Source organism: Solenopsis invicta, chromosome 15 (genome assembly GCF_016802725.1).
Source record: "Solenopsis invicta isolate M01_SB chromosome 15, UNIL_Sinv_3.0, whole genome shotgun sequence".
Lineage (NCBI taxonomy): Eukaryota > Metazoa > Arthropoda > Insecta > Hymenoptera > Formicidae > Solenopsis > Solenopsis invicta.
In genome coordinates, this window is record NC_052678.1 from 6,578,940 (window position 1) to 6,599,146 (window position 20,207).

Here is a 20,207-nt window from a genome sequence, read left to right on the forward strand (position 1 = left end):
TCTTGTACCTAAAATATATTTTTCTAAAGTAAAATACTCAATTCTCTCTTGTACATTGAAAAATACTATATTTATACGTAATCTATACATGTAGGTTGCGTGTAAATATAGTATTTTTAGTAAATATAGTATATATATATGTATGTATAGAAGTATTGCACTTCTATATAGTTTTCAGTTACTCCATAATGTGTATATGTTGATATATCATGATGGATTGGAAATCTTTTCTTCCTTTCCCTTATTTCAAAAACAAATTTTATTTTACGCTACAATTTTGTTTTGTATCGTGATAAAAATTAAAATGCTGTTACCATTTTCCAACAGAAATCGAAAAAATTATTCGCAGACGCATAAGTATTAGAATGTGATGTATGCAGCAGTATATCTTCCCTTTTTCTCTTACTCTTTTTTTAAAATCTATACTTTAAGCATATGAAAATATTGTTAACATTTAACATGACTCTGTCTCTGTCTCTCTGTTTTTTTCTCGTATTTCGAAACTACGTAGATCTCTGATGGTTAATAAGAGATGGCAAGAAGTCGATATCTAATCACTATTTCAAGAACGTTGTTGCTCTTGAATGAATTCTAGATAAACTTCAAATATATTTGCTAAACATTAATTAACATTTAACACGCCGCTTTACAATTTTAACATTTAACAGTTGATGGTAAAAACAAAACCATTCTATAGTTACATCAGTCAACGTATACATAGGTGTATAAGAAGTTAAAAAACGAATTGTTTTCTATGAAATATTTGTGTTTTAAAGAGGAAAAAGATATTTAACGAAAAATTTTAAAGCTCTTTTGTTCGAATCTCAAATCTAAGATAATAATTAACTTATATCTATATCTGTAATGTATAATAACAAAAGTAGGAGATTCAGAATTTCATTTAATATTAATGAACTTCGTGCTACCTCTATAACGTTCGATAGTTTTCGTATTATTAACCTCTGTTTGTAAAACATCATTATTTATGTTAACAATGTATTCCAAATTTGATAGTTTAATTCTACGTTGTCGCGGCATAACTTGTAAAAATCAATTTTACTAAAATATTATTATATGAAATAATTTAATTAATAATCAGAAATTTAGACTGGCTTTGTCAACGCGAAACGTTTTAATAACGTGAAAAATAATGAATTTAATTATTTGATAAAGATTTAGACATTTTGGCATAGCTTATCAACATCGTTAATTACCAATGAGATAAAATTAGCAAATATAAGTATACAATTAATTAACGGTATAAGCTCCTAGCTTTAGATAAAAATATAGATAATCTTTAGAATTTAAGTAATAAATCAGTCCAAATATGCAGAACAAAGCGCTTAAACGAATAATCAAAAAATTCAAGTTGTTATCGAAATATGAAATGTATTAAATATATTTTTAAAAGATATGTAAAATACAATGTTCCAGATTTTCATGTTTTTAAATTTTTAAAGTTAAAAAATCTATAAAGTTATTTCGTACTTTCGATATCAACAAGATTAATTCTGCTCCGTTTTAAGTTAATTCTGCATATTATTGCAACTTTATATAGGGTAGACGCATCAATGAATGATTATCGAATTAATTTATTTGTGCATGCAAAATAACAAATAAACATTATATTTTTTTAAAAAACCACATAAAATAATAAAATTATATTTTATTTTTTATTTAATTCTATTTTTGTAAGCTATATGTATACAACCAATCTTTTATTATGTAACTTAAATCAGTTTATTAGAATTAATTTTGGAGACTGTTTTAAAATTTCTCACGTGTTATTTGCGTGTCGTACATATTTAATACAAAATATATTTTTGTAGAAGTTCTTTAAAGATATAAGGATAACTAATTAGATAACTAATTTAACTCATTTACTGATGCGTCCATATAACCGTACGTTTCAAACATCGGAAGCGGTATGAACGGCAGAAGTCTACTCAGAAGAGTAAGACATATTGGTCAAAGCTATAACAGTTGCCTCTACAACTCTGCACCCTGTAGACAATAATACACATATAGTGTACAACAATATACACAACATACAAACATGTATGTGAAGCAGTCAAATCCTTTGGTTAAATTAGGAACGTTATCTTTCTATAATATATGTCGGGATATTTGATACAGCTCAAAGGTGTGTACTATAAATAAATATAATCAGATACAAATGCCTAGGATAATAAGATATACTGATATATACATACCAGTATTCTATAAAATACAAAATTACATTGTTGCTTTACATTTAATACTTTTAGAACATCAGTCTATCACTCACATTGATGACGCGTTCTTAACTTTCAAGACTCGCAGTTATATATTTATAATTACAAAATTAAATGTCACAGTACAAAAAACAAGTTAGTAATTAGAAAAAAAGCAAAGTTAGCAATATTGAGTACTTTTGTGCAATTTTGTCCGTTGATGTTGGAAATACATTTCATATGTGTATGGTGTATGGTGAAAATTTCTAAAACGTCATCCAATATTATACATATAAAAGAATATATATTCTCTCAGAATTTCCTTTTATTTATGTTTTCTTTCACTTTGATTCTATTATTAATCTTAATTCTTTTAACAAAGATATAACATTTAATAATCTTTTAGTTGTAGCAAGCGAATATGTATACATTGTCATGAATGTGAAACAGGTTCAAATAGATAACAAGATTTTATTCTTTGTATAATTTTATATCGAACTTTACCCTCTTTCTCTTTCTCTTTAGTAGAATTTTGATTTCAGTCATAAAAATATATTTATAGAAAAACATTGAGAAACAATTTTCTAATTTTTTAAGAAATAATTTACTTTAAATTAAGAAATAATTGATATAAATACGAACAGAATCGCGGAAATTGTGGAAAGTTCTGTATCTATAGGAATATAGAAATAAATATATCGCATATATATATATATATATGTGTGTGTGTGTGTGTGTGTGTGTGTGTTTTTCTCTAAATATATCATAGTATATATATGTATATATCAGAACTTTGTTTTGTCTCTTATCGAGCAGTCAGAATAAAAATATGTCTGAAAAACATTCTACTTCCCAGTTTGCGAAACGCAAGACGAGCGTCGGTTTTTCGTTAAAATCAGATCAAGTCAAGAATTAAACTGATCAGACCTTGATTTTAATGGAAATTTATCGCTCAGAGTTGTTCCTGATCCGATATGATTCTGACGAAGAGCTGTTACTTGTTAGTAGATATTATCTACACAAGCATTGAAGATATTCAATGCTTAATCACATATTTGTAACAATAGCATTTCTCTTTGACAACCTTCATAACCTCTGGAGTAAATTGGAATTTTTCTAATGCGTGTGACTTATGTAACCCTGTATTCGTAATTGATTAGTAGAATAGTTTTTTTTTTTTTTTTTTTTTTTTGAACAAAAAGAATCGCAAGTATACGTAACTATACGATAGAAATAGAATAGCAATGAACAATGAAAATATTGTTGTAGTAAGAATTCCGTAAGAATCGTATAACCAAGATATGAAAATATTCTACGTCTATAGATATGAAATATCTATAGATCTTTATATCTAGATCTCGTATTATTTTTATTTATATAATAAGTATCCATGTATCGGAATTTCATTTCCAATTATTTATTTTCAGATCTTTTTTATTGAAAAGTTGCAAAGCATCCATCAAATAATATTTTTAAAAAGTGAGCATATTTTCAACGTATATTGTATATCATTTTTTTCATTAATTAATTCTGTTCCAATCAACATCTTGTATTATAAAATAATTATCTTTGTCAAACTCGTGTATAACATGTCAATAACTCGTGCATTAACGTGTCAATATGTTATTTGAAATTTGATTTTTTATCCTTCACAAATATATAGAATCTCTGCAAATTCAGATATTTCGAACTTTGGAATGGACATTTCATTATTAACGTTATTGCTTACTATTTTATGCCGCAATGGAAGTACGCTCGATAGTGTAACATTAATATAATCGCTAAATCTATATTCTATCAACAGCACTTAAACGTATTAAATATACTTATATTTACAGAGATCTGTATCTGAAGAGATCACGCGCGTTCTACGTAACTGGATGTACATTTTAAACCTAGTTGCGTGTTTTTGTGTATAAAGTCAAAAAGTCACTTTTTATACATTTGTACGTACATTATGTTTGCACTTTTTACATACCTATACGTGTAATTTACACGTAATTTACACGTCAAAGCATGTAAAAAATTCAAAAATCAAACGCATACAAATACATAAAAAGTAGCTACATGATTTTACATATAAAAACACATATTTAGATCGTTATTCATAACCCTAAATCATTTTCAACTTTTTATTGAAAGCGTAATTGTTTAGAATCATTATACATTCATTGATTTTTTTCTTTTTAATGAAAGATTGAAAATTATTTACGATTATGAATATTATTTTTAAATTTACAATTTAATTTTTCACGTTACTCATTCACGTATATGATCAGCATTTAGAAGCGTAATATATGTGCCAGGCCTATAATTCTCCCTCCACTTTGAATCAGCGTTTTTACTTATGCGATCCTTTATCGTGGCATATAATGTGAACCAGCCTTAAATTCTTCACAGTAAACAGATTGTCGTAACAGTCATAGATATCTTGTTCATTGATCGTGTCTTCTCGTGAGAGTTGCAGCAGCTTCGGTATAAGCGTCCTGGATCTTTCGATTCTGCAAACGACAAATAATCGAAGGTTTGAAATCCCGATTCTATTAACTTTTCTCTAGCAATTAAATAAACTCTTCAAAATAGCTTTTACGTTAATCAAATTTGTATTTCTTACAAAATAAATCAATTATTTGTCACGTGTATAATATTGGGGCAAACATAACAGATAAAAAGTAATGAAGTTTCGCTTACTGGTGTGTTGCATATCAAATAAATAAAATGTTCTAGATTTAAATTATTATAAGAATTCATTTCCATGCATGTAAGACTTTCTTAACGATTTTCTGAAGTCATCCGTCGTGATGTAACAATTCACATTAATTAATAACAAGTATTGTAACAGTTATCTTACTGATGGTCCAAATTCCACGTAGAGAATAAGGCAAGCTCTTCTTTGGATCTGTACGGATTAATCCTGTGCCTTTCGCCGTAGGGACAGCCATCGGTGTTCCATCGGCCCTCACATTTAAACTCACCCTTCCTGTCGCAAATAGCGATTTGCTTTTCTCGCACTTTCACGCGGTAAGGACAGCTCTCCAATTTCTCGTCGCTCTCCGTTTTCTCGTTTTTCCTAGACTCACGAAGCTTTCTCGCGTCCGTTTCGTCCATATTATCTGAGTCAACTGGTGTATCCGACGACTGAGGCAGACGTTGATGAAGATATGATGTTTCGTCGTTAATACCACGACCTAAATTGCAAGGACAATGTTCGTAACATCGATCGTAATCGGTCTCGTCACTTTCGCTCTTCGAGTCGGTCACCGCTCTGCTTCTGTCAAAGTAATATCCGAAATAGTGATCCTGCTTGAGCTGAAGTTTGAAGAAGGCTATCGTATGCAAAAGCTGCTGCCTCGCTTTATTGTTGTTCATGAACACGTCCGAGCACTTGATCTGCTCGATCGTCTTATAAAGATAAGTGCGTATTCTGTCCTGACATCTGCGGTGCATGTATGCTTCCTGCGAGAAAATTAACAGTTTGATTTAATTCCAGAACTTTAAAGGCCAAAAAATATATTGCTCGAAAATTAAAAACGAATATTAATTATTACTAAGAAATGTTATTCATTACAATGCGTGTGCATATGTTAAGTCTCGGAGTATACCCAGCTAGCAAGATAATGACATTAATTAGTCATTTTAATGACGTTATTTTTTTACCAATTAACGACTTTTATTTACGCAACCTACGTATTTACCTCGTACCTTTTACCAATTATGTTATTAATATTAGATAATTAATGTATTAATCCAAGACATACTAATAAACGTTACTAATGACCAGTTTGGTAATAAGCATTCACTCGCTCACTGAATGGTTAAGTAACAGTCGAATGTGATTGGAATTACCTTCAGATCTAACGAAACACGAAAATAATGATGTAATATTTTCTACGTCTGTATATGATGTTACGTGATTAATCCACATCATTTTTCAATGTTTAAGCGTCGTCTTTAACGTCAGATTCGTCTTAAATGACTAATTAATGACATCAAACCGATGGTAACCTGCTGTCTGGTACAGACTATTAATATTTAAGTTTAGTAAAGATAATTGTCGAAGAAAGAAGAATGTCGTTTTATTGGACTCACCTTCGTCATGTAATTAGTTTCTAAATTTTCAAACCATTCCGGATGCTGCTCCCTCGTACTAAGCGCTGTCTTCGTCTCATCCTTGTTCAACGCTCTATTCAACAAGGCGACTTTTGCTTTAAGATTATCCGTTAAAAATTGCGTCACCCTGTCGCCGGCGGTGAGGAAATCGATGTTCACGCGTCTCAGTGCATCGTAGAGAATGTCTGCGTCTGCGAGAAATCGTCCTTGGAAAAAAATCAGCGCGGTGTCCTCGCTCGCGTCGGTGAAAGATTACGATCTGTTTTTCTCATCCCGCGAACCGCGCTCAACTCTTTGCCAAGAAGTTCGCAAACTTCGAGAGGCTGACACTGAACCGGAATATTTAACTTTGGCGCGTGGCCAAACGCAGTGCATTCGTTATTGTACCGCGATAAACTTACGTTGAATTTTTAGATCAATATATCACGAAAGTCCTTAAGTTATGGCGAGTACCAAGTGGATAAATTGCGCAATGCAAGAATATCAAGGACAGACGTGAAAGAATAAAATGCACAGCATAACAATTTTTCACTTTATTGGGAGTATTTCGGTGATAAAAAACATTGTAGGCGCATGTGTATGCAAGATTTACAGAAGTGATTAAAAAAGTGACACTCGTGAGTCTCTCTTTTTTTTTTTAGAAAATTGAAAGAATAATATAAAAACGTTAACAGTGATGAAATTTTTTATCGTTTTGAGACAATACAAAAAAATAGCAAATTGTAATTTACTGACAAGGAAAGCGACAAAGGTGTCCTCCTTCGATTTTAACGAGCCTTTAATATGTTGTAGTACAGATCAAAATAAGGGGCACGTATTTTTTTATATATGCCCGTTTTTATTTTTAGGGGGGGAGGGGGTAAAACATCCCTTTAAAGAAAATCAGTTTTTTTCTCTCAAAGCGTATATCGTCGAAACTATAAGGGTTGGTTTATAATAGCCGTTATCGTAAGAAATTCACCAATTATAGTCAATTATTTTTCTATAAATCGACTATGATTGGCTAATTTTTTATGGTTACAGCTATTATAAACCAACTTTAAGAGATAAAAAAATATGTTCCGATTGAAAATTAAATGATTTGAAGAGTACTTTATGACAGTGATAAAAAAATTTTTTTTTCAATTTTTTAATACTTTTTTTCATCACTTTCAATTTCTTTCTTCCGTTCTTCTTTCGTAACGGGGGAAGTGTGTTGTAGCCTTTGACTATCTAAGTCAAAGGTTGTAGTCCTAGTTATGCATAACAACAGGAAATCATTTCATTACTATGCACACTCGCACTTTAAAAATTTCCGAAGTGTGAGAAAATAAGCTGAATAACAGGAAGTTTGAAAAACTATTAGCGTCAGCAAATTACGTATTGCCTTCCGATTCGCACTACGACCGTAGAATTGTAATTCTGCATAATTAATAAATAAATGTCAATAAATAAAACTCACGAACCGAAAAGCGGCAGAGTACTATTAAGACCATCATCCGTAATCTAATTCGAGTATCCCAAATATCTACAGTGCTGTGCATCAACGGGCACAACAGTATTAATCATCACGAATTTGTAAGTATAATAATATTTTAAATATTTTTAACTATTAACTTTTAAAAAACAAGGTAAGTGGTGGGGAAAAGTATTAAAACAATTAAAAAAGAAATTTTCTTTTAGTACTGTTATAAAGTACTCTTGAAGCCATTCAACTTTTACTTAAAACATTTTTCTCTATCTCTTATAGTTTCGACGATACGCTTCACAAGAAAAAAACCGATTTTCTTCTAAGGGGTGTTTCACCCTCTAAAATTGAGTATTGGCACTTATAAAAAAAATACGTGTTCCTTATTTTTATCTGTACTACAACGTATCAAAGGCTCGTCAAAATCGAAGAGGGACACTTTCATAGTATACGGACGAGTGTGCGTACCATGCGTTATGGAATGGTTTTTAATTATTTTTGGAAAATGGAAATGTCGCAACATAATTTTGTCATATACCGATGAATTTGTAATAAAATAAGCTTTATTTTGCTTATAAAAAGAAATAAAAATTTTGAAAAAAAGTAGATAAGTGATGAGAAAAAAGTGTAAAAAAAAAAAAATTTAACATTGTTATAAGGTACTCTTCAAATCATTTAACTTTCTATTTGAACATTTTTCTTTATCTTTTATAGTTTTGACGATATACGCTTCACGAGAAAAAAAACCGATTTTCTTCCAAGGAGTGTTTCATCCTCTAAAAGTGAAAACGGGCACATATAAAAAAAAAACGTGTCCCTTATTTTTATCTGTACTACAACTCATTAAAGGCTCGTCAAAATCAAAGGGGAACTGTGTCGCTTTTCTTGTGAGTAAAGTTATTTTAAAGTTTAAAAATTTTACTGGTTATTTTATGTGAAAACTTGGCAACTCTCCAGAACTCTTCGACGTTACTGTAGCAATCAGCTTCTCTATAAATCTAATTCTTTAGATTATAATTACATTATTGGTTGAAACTAGATTAAAATCACTTCAAAGACTATATATAAAAATAGAATATTCAAATTCTACACGGAAAAAGAATAATTTTGAAATACACATCTGAAAATATTGAACCATTAAAAAATTCGTATTGAACGTTTAAGTTAACTGCTAGAATGGCTAAACTTTTTGCAGCTCTAATTTGTCTTACGTAATTATTTTGAGAATCCATCATAAAGTTATTTTCTGATCTGTATCTATCTAAATTTTTATGTATCACAATAAAATTGTTCTTTCCGTGTAAATATGTAATATCTTTTCCTATCGTTGCTGATATAGTTACATTATTTGTTCTAGTTTTAAATTAATATCTTTAATTATCATATTACGATACTATACTAACCGGATAGCACCTTTTCCCCTGGTTTCTGCAAAATCAAAGTAGTCTGTGGTTCCAATGTATGAAAATACTCCTCATCGATTAATGATCCGTCTAGAAGAAAGATATTCACTTCCGTCGGATTGTTAGTTACCTAGAAAAATGCGGCATTGAATAGTTCACCATTTTAATTAATTCTTGTGCGAGGGACATTACGATATATTTGCATTGAAAGAATCCTTCGTTTCCTCTTTGCTCACGAATTAATTACCGTTCATGAACTAACTCCTTAAATAAGTGATGAAGTAATACGAGAGAATATTCGACATCTCAAATAAACGTCAATGTTGTAATGTACATTCTTGTTATCTTTTTAAAGAGAATATAAATAATATTCTGAAGGCTAAATTACAAGGTTTTCATCGATTTTTATATCGCTTTTGCAGGCACGACGTCATCATTCTTACATTTTTTTGTCGATTCTGAACAATGAAGATCGATGCTGTAAATTGCCATGCATTCATCCTACGAGTCTTCAATTTTTTTCAAACAACGAAGTTGTTTGAAGTTTGAATTCTCACAAATGACGAGAAAAAAGAATTTAATCGCATTAAGATTATTATTAATTATAATATGACACTACTTATTGAACCAAATCGTTTGTTACGACACGATATTAATGTTATGCGATATATTTTAATCTAATCATTGTTTCATCAATTTAAAACTATTACGTCACATGTACAATATAGCAATTATTTAGCAATAATTTTTAATTATATTTTAATGTATTGCTCGAAGTTGGATCAATGCTCTAATCTGTTTTTTAATAATGGTTTATTTGAGCATGTCGATTTTAAGAGGCGAATATTCGTGCTTTTGCGTTGGCTCGGGCTGACATTGGCCTAGCAAACTATTTGGGGCGACCTTTAAACCAGCGCGAAAAGCGGATTCACGACCTTAACATTGAGATTACTTCCTGTCCCTGGCCCGGCTGGTTCGATAGAGCCAGCGGTTGCGGCCGAGCGGATGCGGATTTCAAGGACGTACTGCAACTGGATTGACCTATCTATTCGCGAAATGCTTTCTACGTTGTACGCTTCTGGTCTCTTTCACGTTAAGGGCAATTATCGAAAAATATGATCGACTAGATCACAATTCAGAATACATTTATATCTCTTTATCAACATTCCCGTTACTGCAATTGCATTAAGCACTTGTATTATCATGTCAAAAAGAAGAATACGAAGTAATATTTGATGCACTGAATATCGCAAGTGACATTTTATTTTTCCAATAATTCCTTCTTATAATATTACAAAGAATAAAAGAAATTTAATTACTGGAATTATAGGAGTAAAAATTCTCTTTGGATGTACTCAGCTATACATAAAACTATTATTCAAGGAAAATACATTTTAGTAGTTTTAAATGTAAATAAAACTTTATGTTCTTAGATGTCTCTGTACTATGCTATATCGCGCTCGCGCTTAATGAGAAGACATTTCAAGAGTATACTTGTCAGGTTGCATAATTTCTACAGAATATTCTTGTTACTCGATGTAAATGTACATGTTTAATGAATAACTTTCTATTTTCGCAACGCTATATTAAGCAAACACTATGACCTATGCCACGTTTCTATTACAATTTATTAAGCTTGCTATCCTGAAGATTTTCGCACACAATCGTATCACTGATTAAAAATCATCACGGACTATTAATTGCAAAGGAGTTCAGAAGAAACGAAAACAGATTTATTCGGTGCGATTTAAGTGCACGTATAATGGTGAGGAAGAAATGCATTGAATGAGTGTCGAGAGGACAGTAAATCTATGCAACAATGAATCGTTTAGTGCACATGCACTGGCTGCTATTCTTGCTTTCGACTGCAAGGACAAATTCTACATTTTACAAAGCATTTAATGGTCGTAAATCGAGCAGCAATGTGTCGACTTATACTCATTCAATGTGTTTGCATCGTGTGCTATTTTTTGCTCTCCATTGTGCCGTCATCAGTTTGTTACAAAAAACAATGTGGGTATTTTTGGAGGCTCTCCTATAAAAACCGGACATATCCAAAAAGTTAAATTTTTAGTAAATAAAAATATGTTCTCATCTTTTCAAAGCGTTTATTGTATAAATATAATAATTATTTTTAACACGCAATAAGTATAAGAACAAAAGTTGTAGACTGTGATAAATATTCTAAGGATTCATTTACAATATATATATATATATATTTGGACTTGTTTGATTTTTTAAGAATTTTAAATATTTATTACTTATTTTTCCTATAATATTTTAAAATTTCCTTTTTCTCTATTATATTAATAATGATAAAGGTAAAGAAAAAATATCATTTAAAGCAGTAATTTTCCATTTTTTATTTACAAAATTTTACAAATTGCTTTTAACAAAATTATTCCTTTACATTTCTTTTTATATAAATAAATTTTTATCCAGATAGATGTAAGAATAACATTTTAGGTTTTAATAAATATTTTGAGGATCTATTTTAAAAAAGATTTGAATTTGTTTCATTCTTCCAAAATTTCATATTTATACTATTCTCGTTTTTTGTTTGATTTTTACCGTAACAAAATCGTTCGACGTAACATTACTGATAAAAAATGATCTAAAGCCATAAAATTAAAAAAAAGAACTTGTTTAGTTTTTGTAGGAACTTCTTCAATTAAAAATACAATTTCAAATATAATTGACGAAATATTTTTCCCAATATTATTCTATTGAGGACATATCAGTAATTGCTCTGACATTTATTTCGAATTTTTGTTCTAAGCAACGTTAATCACTCTATTATTCTAAATGAAAATTCGTTATTTACGTATGATCTTATACATTGTATTATGTTTTACGTGAATCAGCACAATATGTTCTGAAATACGTAAATGCAAGTTCAAATCTATGCCACCCATCGACATCTAAATACTCGATAAATGCAAATGCGCGACATTTACATGATAAACTTTGTTGCATTTTCGCGTACACGTCGTTTACATTACGTAAAAATACGTTGAATTATTCATATTCTAATTTTTAGAATATGAAAAATAGAATAAGAAAATAATTATTATCCGGCGCACACACGGCGAATTCGAACGCGACGTTCCAAAATTAGCTTTTAACGTAAACAATGTAAAGTTAATGTCTACTCCATATTAATATATACTTACATTTAATTTCGAGCATGCCTTCTGTTTCAAATCCTGAAAATTTCGGCAGGCAATGCCGATTTTACGCGTACGATTCACATCCGTCACTTTGTAGCCTTTGAGCTGAAATGAATTTTCCATAGGAAAAAAATCAATATATAAATTATGTTTAATATAAATTTTAATTATATTACTATAGAATTTGATTAAAGAACACTTTTCAAAGATATATATGGCAGTCAAAGGACTACTTTTTTAATTTAATATTTCATATATAAATGTATAATAAAGCGTTCTGCAATTAAATGTGCAATTAATAAAGTTCTCTGACATATAAAATAATAATAAATTTAATTAATAAAAATGATATAATTACAAACAATGTAAAATATAACAAGTTAATAATTATTAATATTAGTATCGAAATTGGAGCAGCGACGTTAGGTTGTCAGTAAATAAATTGCATTCAGGGCGCCGCTTAATATTAGATTATTTCCAACTAAATAACCACGTAATTGCACTCTGCATCACGTTCAAGGCCATCGGATTGCAGAGCTTTGCGCGCATTTTCTTCGAGTGACCCACATTTTATATTCAATGGCGACCAGTCGATGCCACTCGACACGTCACGTCAAAATGCAAATGTCATGAATAATGAAGCCGCAGATACTAAAATTCATCAAATTCCCTCGTACGCACCATTATCTACACACGCATGCGTTTTTGATTAACGACAAAATGACTGGTTAGATACAAATCGTGATATGCCATTAGATGTCGGCATTCTCGCGTAAAAATTTGCCTCGGCAATAAAAACCTCACATGTTAACACATACTTTAAGAATAGAAGACGTAACAGCAGTATTAGTACATACCGCAATTATTGGCAAATACAGCAATTATATACTTCTACAACGGTAGATGCAATAAATACACTATACTGAACACTTGGATATTCTTATAAATCAGCTGTAGAGAGCTACGAGAATTTTTTTTAAACACGTAGCTCTTAATCTTACAAGTCTTGCTTAATCCCGCAGCTTAATTTAAAAGTAATCGTTCAGGAAAGACAATTATTTAAGGAGAAAGAGAGGTTGCGCCTTTAAAAAGAGATTCCTCGATTGCCAGCCGCTTCTCAAGAATGCACTTACTGCGTGCATTTGTACTCCGATCAGATGTTTATCGCGCAACTGGCATGCAAGATAAGCAGCATGTGTCGCCTACCTCGCTTTTGCAGGACGAGACGTCTGTCAGACGGCGAAAGCAGTCGGCGATGAGAGACATGTTTCGTCGACGGAGACTGATGACGGTCGTCGGGCGGGAGGACGGAGAGACGGAGGAAACCCCTTCACCCGTACTGCACCTGACCAAACTCTGCCGACGTTCGCTCTTACACGCCGCCGCGTTGCCCCACTCACACTGACCCTGACACTGTCGCTCTTATCGGACGTTCACGGACGTTCGGATAAGAGATTCGCCCGAATGTAAGCGGACAGAATGATCTTCGCTCGCGAAGAGAACAAGTGGGGGAAGAGAAAGAAAGATCATTGAATGGGAGGAAAGTAGGCAGACAGTGAGCGCAGCGAGGAACAACTGTTGCTGCATCAGGTACCAGACAGACTACCAGTAATGGAAACTGGTCGTGAAGTCTGGTAGTGGGGTCGATGTGAAAACGGCCGCTACCACGCAAGTACTGTGGAGCTGGTACGTAAGGACGAAGGTCGGCGGAGAGAAGAGTGCGGTGGGGTAGGAGAGAAATAGAGAGAGAGAGAGAGAGAGAGAGAGAGAGGAACTAGCGGGTCCAGCACCAGTGAGACACGAGGAAGAAATGCGTTCTGGTGCTGGTTGCATACAGGAGACGGTAAACCGGTATATATGTATACCGGAAGATCTGCGCCTGCGAACTGGAACTTTTGCGCTCTGAAATGTAACAGAGGGCAGCATTTGATAGGAAAGCGAACGACATAAAGATACTTCACAGATACCGACGTGAACACCTCTAATATAAATACCTAAATACCGAAAAAAAAATTTTTACACTAATAATAATAACTATTAATTAAGAATGTAATTACGCAGGTAGAGAATTAAATGTACGTGATTCATATAATTAAAAAAAAATTTATGTAAAAATCGAAGATATTATTAGTTATGAAATATTAAATTTGTATATTTATTTAATTGTTTTTAAAAATTATAATATAAATTAACAAAAATTGCATTCTTATGCGTTAAAATTTATGTGATAATTAATTTTCTGAAATTAACTAATGCCGTAGCAATATCTTCATTACCTAAATATTTTAATATAATAAATTTAATATTTTATATCTAAATATGTATTAAATTTAAATATAAAAAATATTAAGACTTTTAGATTAGAAAGGCACTTACAATCATGTAAAACACGTATTAATTCTCATTTATGCAAATTTTAATTTGTTTGTATTGCAAAATGCCAAAGAATTACAAAGCCGCAATAAAAAGGCATACGAAAAAGCAATTTTCAGTGGTTTGAAGACAACGAAAAAAAATAAATGCAAATTTTATTGAAAATTTTGAAAGCCATTTATGTTTATAATATAGAAGTAAAGTTAAAAAGATTTTTGAGCAAATCAAAGAAAAGTAATTTAATTATAAACATTGTCATAGTATTCGATAGCACCACATAGCATTACAATTAAAACTTGTAATATAATTTGTAATATTATCATAAATGCGCATCATAAATGAAGAAACCTAAATCAACTAATTGATAAATCTCAAAGTCAAATTGCATAAAAAATTATAGATTATCAACTTAAGAAACATTAGATATAGAACATTAGAATATTATAGAATAGAAAATTTGTCAATTAAAGAAGAGAATGTTGCCTCTCTCTCCTCTTAGAATATCTCTTTTTTAAATATCAAAGATAAAAGAAAAATAACATTATGCAGACAAAAATCGCAAAGAGGAATATTGCAGGAAAACTGGCATTAACTCTAAAAGAAAAAAAAAGAGAAGAGGGAAAGTATATAACTTTTATAAAACTTTAATACTGTCTAAACAAGAAACGTTCGCTGCGGATTTACTGAGAAGAAATCTATGTTTACAACAGAAAAATCAACCTGACTTTTATTCAATGGAAGTCATTTCGTTGGCAAGATCTAACTAGTATTATATATTATATATTATTGCGAAAGAATGTAATCTCCTTATTAGTCGCACAAAAAGCATTCCACAGAACGATGTTCCATGTAAATACGTACAAGTAACTAGTCAGCATCGCGTAAATCCGAGACACGCTTGTAATACTGTATACTTTGAGATGTATTATAGAAATCATTATAATTCTCTATGTTTTGGCATTTGATGTTATTATAAAAATTGATATCATCGATAAGTCCGATCGCCTAAATTACGATATTATTTTCATTCAAGAGCTGTAAGGGTTTTTTTTTTTTTAAGGCGGGGAGATATTTGAAGGAACCGCGGAAACAGATGAGACTTGCGGTAGGGATTTTACCACCAGGGAATAACTTGGATTGTCAGGAATATTTCAGGGGGATAAGCGGGATCGGGTGACGGGTATGGCTGAGAGTCACACACGCTATCGGAAATACCTTTTCAAGAATATCTTTATTCTTACACGTACACCGTACAGAACAGTTACGATGATGCATTTAATTGTCTTTTCACGTTAATTATGTTACTTATATCACGACAACATTTAATGCGTTATAAGATATAAGTGATGATAACTGTACGTGCGATTGCAACTGAGAGAAAAATAATGAATACAGATATGAGAATCCGTGCAATAATTATTATGCAATAATAAATTATCTGTATAATAGCTTTATAATGGCGGAAATTATAAAAACGCTATGTTAACGACTATACCATTAAATATCAATTTATAATTAATTGAGAAGTAACGTTTATGTATAATTATAAAAATTAAAATAATATTATTCAGTAAAAATTAAAAGGTAGCATTATCTAATTTATATTCCATGTTAAAAAAGATGTTTGAATACTGAATAATTATTAAGAGCAGCGTACCACAACAAAAGTATAACACACACACGTACAAGTTGTACAACAAAAGGACTAATCAACATCGCGAAAAAAACAAGGTAACAATAGAATAAATAACCGCTTTACATAGCTTTTTAATGAGTGCCATAAATGAACAAAAGACTTGATATAAATTATTATAAATTAAAAAAAAGATATTATATTAATAGAAAATACAGATACATGCAATAAGTAAAGAAAAATGTATAGTGCATCAAAGGAATGCTCGACAAAGGATTGGAAAGGCCTGAGGCAAGAAAAAGGGAAGCAACAAAACTGCAGACGTTACCTTCGTTACCATGAACACCTTCTCCGCGACTTCGTTCACCATGTTTACGACCGACCTCGATACATACATGTTAAATTTGATGCTATCTTTCGTAACGCCTTCTCTTTTCACTTAACTCTTTTGCGCTTAACCAGTTTTCATGTATTAGAGAAATTCTGCTATTTAAAATTTTCTTATATTAAAATTAGATATCAATAGTAAATTTTTCACGTAAATTTTCATGGTTCTTTACGATTGGAAGAGATTAACATTATTTGGGATTGCTTTTGCATAAATCTCTTCCAGTAAAACACACACATAATTACACATTATACTATTATAAATAATGATTTAAATAAAATAAATGATATAAAGTTGTTTTAATAATCTTGCTCAGATATCTTGGGATCGTAAATAGTAAATAGTAAATGTGTTTAAGATGATAATAACGTGAAAAGATAAAAAAATATCACTACTTAATAATAGTTTTGTTTACTGCATGCTTAATTTATTTTAATTATTTATTACATTAATAAATTGTAAGTATAATATAATTTTCTTGCTGAATTAATATGCACACATATTAATTAAATATACAGAATGTAAAATTTGTAAATTAAAACTAATACGAAAGTTTTCGAAAAATTAAGTAAAGTTATTTGTAAATTAGATTAAATAAAAAAATTGTTTGTAAAATTTTATTTTAAGCAGTAATTTTTTGAGATATAAGGGTTTAAAGCTTAATTACAGATTACATTTAAACAATGATGCGATCACTAATACTGTTGCACGCGCAACTCACAGATTATTTAAATGTGGCTTGTAATTGGTCAACTTTAAATTTTATATATCTCAAAAACTACTAAACTACTATTTATAATAAAAATTTACAAATAACCATTTTACTTAATTTTTCAAAAACTTACGTGATGTAATATTTTGATCTGCGAATTTCGAGACTTTGTGTTTGTGTGTGTGCGCGCGCGTGTATGTATGTGTACACGATATATGCATAACGGAAATTTCTGTGCGTTGATTTCTTCCGACTATAACAGGCCGAATTGTGATTACTAATACAAACAATGACGTCTTTTCTTGCAAATAGTATTAATACCTTGCAGTTTTTATTTTGAATTGTCATCACAAATTGCTTTCCGTTATTCACATTAGTCATATATTTACATAGTGAGCTAATGCACAATAATATCTACTATTAAGTAATATCCACTAACAGCTATCTTTTATTAAGAGAAACAGCTTTTAGGGAGTGGCACATTGCAACTTTGATAAATAAAACTTGATTATAATCAAGCAAGCCAAGATGTTGTAAGAAATGTCAACTGACAAACAACTAACTAACAAATGAAATTATAAGAAAATTCCAAAGGAGATTCGCCGATCCTAAGAGTACGCAAATATATATTTCTAAGCTCAATCGATCTCTGTTACGCCAAGTTTCATAACGATAATATACAAAATATTCTCATAATCTTTGATATTACAAGACTTCTCAAGTTACATAAAGTTGAGTGACATCGTAATTATGTAAATCGGTGTGTGTACTTTGTGTTGCTTCCAGGACAGCAATTAAAACTTGGAGTTTCATGTTTTATCGAGTGTTGATCCAGTATATGTTATTTGACGCTTTAAGTACTTACGCAGGATCGTTTTATATCTTACATTCCTTTTCACATTTTTATTAAGGTTTTTCTGACGCAAGTCAGAAGTTACATAATAATAGCAAAAAATATTGTTTCTTTTATGACTAGCTCGTAATCCTCAAGTTTGTGTTGTATTATAATTATAATAAATATATATTCGTGAATTAAAATTACTAATAAGATATTTTAAAAGCAGTATTTGCGTTATTTATATAAAATTATCTAAATAAAAAAATAGCTTTACTTTATTTTTATCTAGGTATTGTTATAATATATATTATCTTTATTTTACGTAAAAAAGTGTTATCAAATTCTAGGATAATATGAATAATAACGGTAATGAGAAGTATTGTCCTTAATTTCGTCCTCTATTTACCTACAAGTGTACTTTTCAAAGTGATAACAATACAGTTGCATTCCAAAATTTAATGCCAATACTAAAAATCCACTGTACGTACATCCCTCACTTATGCAGTATTATTTTTTGTAAATTTTTAATTTTTAGAAACATACTACGATGTAATTTTAGCTTTCGTTCATCAAAACGATTTTCTAGTTTTGCGTTGAGTTATAAAACTGACTTATTTTCTGGACTCTAACATTGTTTTTATCTGCCGCAATTCTTCAAATAAATGTCATAAAAACATCATGGGATCTGAATTGAATCCATTATTCCTGATTTGGCCAAACATTTTGAAGTATATTTTTTTAAGTACATTAGAATTTTTAATAAAATTTTACAATAATACAATACAAATAATCCTAATATGATCGGAAAGTAGAACAACAATTTAATTAACGAGAAACATCATATAGATTGAAAACAGTTCTTAGTGCTCAACATTTTTCTATGTAAATTTACAAATATTTACAAGATTCCTTAAATTGCGCGCCGAATGATTTTTCTGGGTTTAAAACATAGATTGATAAGAAAAACTTCGAATGTAACATTACGAAATTAAATTGCTAATTAATTTAATTATTTTTTTGATACTTGTATGCATCTCTACTATCCCCCCTAATCCTGAAAAATTATAAAGAAATTATTATGAAAAACCCTGGTCGAAATAATATTCTTCACAATAATTTTTTTACAATTTTTCGGGATTAGGGGGAATAGTAAAGATACCATAAAAAAGATAATTAAATTGACTAGCAATTTAATTTCGTGATATTACATTCTTTTTAAAAATCTATGATTTAAGTCTGGAAAAACAATTCGGCGGGTAATTTAAGAAATCTTATAAATATTTGTAAATTTACATTAAAAAATGTTGCACACCAGAAATTGCCTTTGACCGGTATGCTGTTTCTTATTAATTAAAATCTAATTAACATTTTAGTTTTTAATAAGATACGAAATTGAATATTTATAAGTTTTATACTGATTTGGCTGACCCTGACTTTCAGAAGAAATTTTATCTTTGTCACATTATGTTTGTTATATATTCCTTCTCTTTTTAACTTTTTTATTTGTATATTGATTCCAAAGAGGAATATTTTTTGTTAGGTTTAATTATTTGAAAAATTTTTGTTTCTAAAATCTAAATTTCTTTGCTCAATATTATGATATTATTTAAAAATTTACCTAAAAAAAATATATAATTTTATCTTTTATAAAAATCTATATAAATTAAAATTAAATCATATTTATCTTATTTAAGGTTTATTTATATGTAATTTATCTTATTTTTATCTAAATTATTTTAAATTATTTAAAAGAAGCACAACATTGTTTAAAAAGATAAATTAATTCTTTCATACATAACTAGTTTGTTTTTCTAAAATGGATTCCCTTCGTCTCTGCATGATACAAGGCTTCATATCATACTTTGAAACATACTTCTTCAACTTGCAATTTTTTGAGCAATATCATTTTTAAAGTTTCTA

General features: G+C 30.1%; 2 protein-coding genes across 2 annotated transcripts in view; one reads left to right on the forward strand and one right to left on the reverse strand.

Annotated features, from left to right (window-relative positions):
* On the reverse strand, positions 1-14,153 carry LOC105207280 (DNA fragmentation factor subunit beta). The gene is made up of 6 exons (XM_011176710.3): positions 13,550-14,153; positions 12,347-12,448; positions 9,174-9,303; positions 6,303-6,514; positions 5,065-5,669; positions 1-4,714 (listed from the first exon to the last, which is right to left on the reverse strand). The coding sequence occupies exons 1-6, from the start codon at positions 13,607-13,609 to the stop codon at positions 4,555-4,557; spliced, it is 1,269 nt and encodes a 422-aa protein (XP_011175012.1). The 5' UTR covers positions 13,610-14,153; the 3' UTR covers positions 1-4,554.
* The window catches only part of LOC105207270 (elongation of very long chain fatty acids protein), a 26,947-nt gene continuing 15,241 nt past the window's right edge, over positions 8,502-20,207 (forward strand). Inside the window, exon 1 of the mRNA XM_011176701.3 lies at positions 8,502-8,657. The gene's annotated coding sequence lies outside the window, so the exon portion shown is untranslated. The remainder of the gene's footprint in view (positions 8,658-20,207) is intronic.

Bases quoted from the DNA above. Each gene is read 5' to 3' on its own strand.
- LOC105207280 (XM_011176710.3), bottom strand. From the start codon at position 13,609: ATGTCTCTCATCGCCGACTGCTTTCGCCGTCTGACAGACGTCTCGTCC. The intron at 12,449-13,549 runs GTAGGCGACACA...AATTCATTTCAG, and splicing joins TCTCGTCCTGCAAAAGCGAG to CTCAAAGGCTACAAAGTGAC. The intron at 4,715-5,064 runs GTAAGATAACTG...TGTCGTTTGCAG, and splicing joins ACGTGGAATTTGGACCATCA to AATCGAAAGATCCAGGACGC.